General features: G+C 53.6%; 1 protein-coding gene across 1 annotated transcript in view; it reads right to left on the reverse strand.

The window, feature by feature from the left end:
- Positions 1-151: 151 nt before the first annotated feature.
- The window catches only part of MONBRDRAFT_12954 (uncharacterized protein), a gene marked incomplete at both ends in the record, with an annotated part of 14064 nt that continues 8200 nt past the window's right edge, over positions 152-6015 (reverse strand). The window contains 6 exons of the mRNA XM_001750841.1: positions 152-343; positions 502-582; positions 1248-1345; positions 2713-2783; positions 5370-5515; positions 5595-5966. Coding sequence (XP_001750893.1) covers positions 152-343; positions 502-582; positions 1248-1345; positions 2713-2783; positions 5370-5515; positions 5595-5966 — 960 coding nt within the window. The remainder of the gene's footprint in view (positions 344-501; positions 583-1247; positions 1346-2712; positions 2784-5369; positions 5516-5594; positions 5967-6015) is intronic.

The following is a 6015-nucleotide window of genomic DNA, read 5'->3' on the forward strand; positions in this document are numbered from 1 at the left end:
CCGCGGATTCTCGTTGCTCATCATAAGCTTTTTCCATGTTAGAAAAATCAACACGAACGACGACAGCGAGCCGACGCGGCTGTTGCTGCCCATCATCACATGGCGGGCCGTGTGTTTCAGGATGATGAACCAAGGTTCTACACAGGAGCTGTTAAAGGCCAACCTGTTTTCGATCATGCTTCGTTTCGCTTGAAGCTTTTTTCCGGTAGCGGCCGTTGCCGTCGTCCATCCTCACCGGCCCTGTTCTGAACTGCGTACGATGCGACCCCAAATGAAATTCAGACCGCGCGTACTCGCAACGGATACCAACAAGACACGGCCCATGACGCTCGAGCACTCTGCACTCGGGAGGAGCAAGCTTTGAGAGCAGAGTATATTGATCAACGAGCCGCATGAATCGCTCCCGTACGCGCAATGATGGCATACAGCTGATGAACGAGCTGCTTGCCGTGGGAGAGGAGTATCGTGCGCAAGAGAACCGATTCTCGATACGCAGCTTACCGACCACTCAGTCACCGTAAGTGTGCATTTCGTCGACGTGCGGCAGACGCCCAAGCCGGTGTTGGACTGGTTTCGTCTGTGCTGCAAGAGCAATGGTTTTATCAACTCGAGGAGGAATTTGGTCTTGATCTGGTTAGTGCAAGGGCGCAAGACGAGCTGCGGGCTCACTTGAGTCAGCTCGTTGACGGAGTAAGCCCGCAGCTCGTTGACGGTGGGCGACGAGATTCACGTCCTTTACGTCGCCATTCACGCACAGCGTCAAGGGCCGGATTGAATGGCTAGAGCCTTTCGACATGCTGGCATATCAGCTGAATCCAGAGACATCGATCATATGCTGAACACACCTCCCTCAACACCCGGCTCTGCGCTGCCCAGTCCTGCACCTGGAAGGGCAACTCAAGCGCACCAGTCCGATATTTCCCCCGCTCAGCCGGCCTCCGCAAACACTAGCCCGCGTACCGCTCGTGCCTTGGCCAACAAAAATGCAATCAAGGTTGCAGCACGAGAGCATTTTGCATCGCTGCAGGCCATGTTTGTTTAGAGTCTTACTCATGTAGCAGTACGACACAGTCAGCGACGCGTTCCGGTTCGTGGGCCACAAGGCCTCTTGGGTGAGGGCGACTCTCTCGCTCGATTGCTCCGGCGTCACTTCAACACCTCTTCCGGCGCGACAGCGAGCCCGCGCGAGCAAAAGCAATGAACGAACACAAGGATTGGATGCAAGCTCTGAATACTGATACACTTACCCTCGTGGGCCTTCGAGGTGCTTGTCGTCGCCTAGGCCTTTGCGTGTTTGGCAATAAGGCCAGGCTGATCGAGCGTTTGAGGCAAGCAACAGGTCTTTCTCGGTCAGAAAAAGTTCAAAACGGCTTGAGTACTCGAGCCAATGAGCATGACACATCACAGACGAGGCAGAGGACCAGACTTCAATGCCTCGGCGTTTTGGCGACGAGGATGGCGTCAACATGACTGCTGCCTCGCCGGACACAAGCCCGGAAGTACATCCAGCGACAGCCAGCCATCTAGCCTCGAGTGAAGCAGCTGGTTCCTCAAATTTACATGCACTTCATCCCCCACTACCCACTGAAGAAGATGAGCCTGCCCAAGATTACACAAGTGCAAAGGAATTTGATTTTTTGGGTCCGATCCTGGCACGACCCAGAAGAGAGCCCCCCCTTGACGAGCATCAGTCTTTACGAGGCAAGCTGCATAAATGCAGGCGAGATTGAGGACATCTTCAAGACATGTCCTGTATCATTCCAGCAGTACAAGACAGCAGTGTGGTGGTGATTTGTTGGCACGTCCCGCTGCTTTTCGCCAGGCCCCCTGTTGTGAAGCCTCCAATCGCTAAATTTGTTGTTTCGCGACTTGATCATGACTGTTTCCGTCCCGACAATTGTCAAAGCAAAGTATATCCAACAGATCATGCCCAATGAGACGGTTGAGCGCGGTATCGGGCCATGTTCTCATCCCGTTGGCTGATAGCCCAGCTACATCTTCTCCATGCAGCAGTCAAGCTCGGCATGCTCAGTTCACCAATCTGCACACATGTATAACCAAAAGGCCGCATGCTACAACAATAAAATCGGCAACATTCGATGCAGCTTCAAAAATTGAGTAGACTGGTCATAAAATGAGACATACAGCTCGATATAGACCCCAGAATTAATCCCTTTTGTACTGCCGCTTGTAGCACGGCCAGATTGAAAATACCGGATTTTCAAAATTACAAGAGGTCACTCCGTGTGTGTGTGAACCCAACAACACAGCGGCACAGTGGCGGCAGTGGCACAGAGCGACTCACAGAGAGTCTCACAGAGAGATACAGAGAGGTACACGGACACAGACACAAGAGGGACTCACGGAGAGAGATGCAGACACATACGTAGACACACACACAGACACACAGACACACAGACATAGACACACAGACACACAGACATAGACACACAGACACAGACACAGACACAGACACAGACACAGACACAGACACAGACACAGACACAGACACAGACACAGACACGCAGAGACACGCGGATGGCCTTGTCCATCTCGCTTACTTCCGAATGAAAAGCCAACATGGCCTCTTTGGGGTGCCATGCTAGTCCTGATACACCTACAATATTATGTACCAGAAATGGCCCAAAAGAGTGGATGAGTCCATGGCTCCATCATGGCGAGCGGCCAGAGGAAGACCGATGCTGCACCCACCATCACTGTGACCGTGCAGCTCATGCAGTTGTTGGTACGAGTCAGTGGTCCAGATGAGGACCCGGCTATCCCTGCCAGCAGAAGTGCACGGCGCACCACACAACATTTGTCAGCTTGACGCAAGACTGAAGCGGGTTGCCAAGTTGCTATTTCGGCGAGAAGTACACGTACTTGGAGCCTGTGGCCAGATAACGGCCCGATCCCCACCGCCACTGAAATTTGTGTGCAGGTCAATTCATGGCTTTGCGCGTGCTTGCATGACTGGTGACAAGCACAAGCAGACAGGGACGAGGAAGGTGAAGCCAACAAACAGCACATGGCACGAACATCCTAATGGGCCGTGTAGTACACCACAGATTTGGGTATCGTCGTAGATGAGCACCTAGTGAAATTCGCCACGCCGTGTCGCGATGCCCGAGTCATGTCAGTAGCAAAAGCACATATCAAGTCAACAGCCAGCCAGAGGTACTCGCGGCTCAGAACCAACATGCAACGTGCCAAAGTCGGGTCTGTTCAACGCACCGCTCATTGTCGGGCGCGTCTGGCAAGAGCGGTGGGACCAGTGCTCCACAGGGAGGCGACTGATAGACATAGGCATGGCCCAACAAAACTCACATAACAACGAGCATGCGCTCGCCATCGAGTCCACCATAGGTGTACTGATGATCTCTAAAGTCATACACAAAAGCGCATCCGACATCATAACAGCAGCGCATTCCGATCAAATCAATCGCAATTTCTAACCCCACCTTGCCAGCATGGTCGGCCAAGTAAACGCCAAGAACATAATTTGTGAAAGCCCGCGCGGCTGCCGGCAGAGCGATGATCGAGGCCAAAGCGCACAATCTTGTCCAGCAGAAATCGCTCGGGCATGAAGCAGCAAACGCTCTTGACAAGATGTATCTCGAAGAAAAGTTGGACAGCCCGAGAGCGCGTCCGAGGTGGTGGTTACAAGTCGATTATAGTGCTCCTATCTTGTGAGGCGGTGCAGGATCTCCCGTCGCTTGGTGTTGTGGCGCTCCCACCGCACGGGTTTTTGCACACGCGCCACCCGCTGCCCTGCAGCGTTACCTGGTCCTAGCCCGTCAGCACTCAGCTGCTGCTGCGGTTCAGCCACCTAGCCACACAATAGATTCAAACCACACGGCTTGTCAAAATAAAAAGAATATAATCGTAACTATATCAGCAAGCAACACCTCTGACACGAGCTCGGGTGCGTCGCACAAAACGTCAATGACTGGCCCGACAACTTGGGCGTTGCACACTCTGCCCGGCGCTGAAGAGAGTTGGGCGCTGCTTGAGATTTGTTGCAAGCAGGCCCATGATTCCTTGTACAAATCGCTCGTCGCCTCGCACACCTGCACACAAACACCACACGTCAACAACAACAACAACAATAACAACAACAGGATTTGCCTCGGGCTAGAGGTCAGTCACCGGGTTCCAACTGATGGAATATAGCAAACTTCCAATGCTTCTCGGGCTGCTGTCAACTCGGCCATACTGCGCTTTGCCATCTCGTCCAAACAAAGCATGCCATTGATGCGAGTCTACTCGATGCATCAGTTGAGACGACACCTTGGTTTGCACACGGTCATTTGCTCGGCTGTGTCTCCAGCTTGCCGAGCTTGATTGTGGATTAGGCTGCCAAGAGCGCTGGTTGACTCGGCCAAGAGTCGATGAATCACAAAGGTCGACATCCAAAGGGTCGCGGCGTACCCCAAGCGTTGGCCGATACAGGCACGTGGTCGTTTGCCGACGAAATGCAGTATAGTCGTCGGGCGTGTCCAGCCTGCCCCGCTTCTCCAGACAGCTGCTCAGCCTGTGCTCCAGAGGCTTGCCCAGCAGCAAAAACATGAAGATTAGCATACTGATCTTTCGATCCAAGTATGGAAAGGTATGCCGTTCATTCAGGGACAGCCAGCTGTCAGGCTCCACAGCATGTCAAAGGCCAGTGTTGGGTTTGAAGGAAGCGGGTCGTGTTGAGGAGCCCTTTTGAAAGAGGTTCGAAAGACGTCCTTCGAGACGAAACAAGAGAATTGGCGGTGTCTCGAGGTCAATTGAACCAGCTGCGGTCTGCAAGCATTCACAGTGACCAGACCAGACCAGATGCTCCATTGGAATGGCTGTAGAGACGCTCAGGGAAAGTGCAACCCGTGCCAGCCAGAGGTGTCACAACAAACAGATAACAACGAACAACAGTGAACACAAGCTTATCAGACAAGGCTGGCTGCCAAGACATTGCAAAGTACACGAAGCACACGGGTCGACGCATGTGCCCCCTAGAGGGAGGGCACGCCTCAGTATGTCTCGGTGTGTATGTTAGTCAGGGGATGAAGTCGCACCAGCTCCATAGGGGTTCCTGTGGGAAGACCCCTCATCGATAACGCAGATTGTGTGGAAAAGCAACTGAACAAAGGATTTGCCGCTCACAACAAACTAGCACCTAGTCCAGCTCATCCTAATTGGCCGTGTAGTATACGACCAGCTCCGGATAGATTTGGGCATTCTCAAACAAAATCACCTCATGGAATTCCCCAGAGGGTGTCGCGACAACCGAGTCATACCTGCAGAAAATTCAATGGCAAACGCAACAAGTAAGATCAGGAGGCGGACAGAGACAACATGCAACAGATGGTCGATTTTGCCCAACGCACCGCTCGTTGTTGGGCGCATTTGGCAGGAGCGGTGGTGCCAGCGCCCCAGAAGGAGGTGATGGGTGGACAAAGGCATGACCCAGCAGGGCTCGCGTGATGACGAGCATTCGTTCGCCGTTGGGTCCGGCACCGGCATACTGATGACTCTGAAATCATGCAAGCACATTGCGTCAGCACCACAGCACTTGGGTAGACAGGTGAGATTGACAGCCAGCGCTGCCCTACCTTGCCGGGATGGTCCGCCAAGTAAACACCGAGACCAAATCGGTGGCCGGCACTGTTGCCGGCAAAGCGATAGTCAAGGCCCAGGCGCACAATCTTGTCGCGTAGCATTGTGTCAGGGGCGATGCCGTGGAGCAACAGGCGCTCTTGACAGGATGTATCGCAAAGCAGAGCTGGAGAGCCCGAGGGCGCATCCGATGTGGCCGTTTGGAGCTGATCATAGTGCACTTGATTTTTGATACGATGCAACATCTCTCGTCGCTTGGCGCTGTAGCGCTCCCACAGCACGGGGTTGTGCACGCGCTCTACCCGTTGCACTGCGATATTCGCTGGTCCCCGCCCACCGGTGTTCAGCTGCTTCAGTAGCTCACCCACCTAGCCACCCAGAGATACAAATCAGACGACTTGTGGAAGAGCCAAAAAA

The sequence above is a fragment of the Monosiga brevicollis genome, genomic scaffold (genome assembly GCF_000002865.3).
Source record: "Monosiga brevicollis MX1 MONBRscaffold_49 genomic scaffold, whole genome shotgun sequence".
NCBI lineage: Eukaryota > Choanoflagellata > Craspedida > Salpingoecidae > Monosiga > Monosiga brevicollis.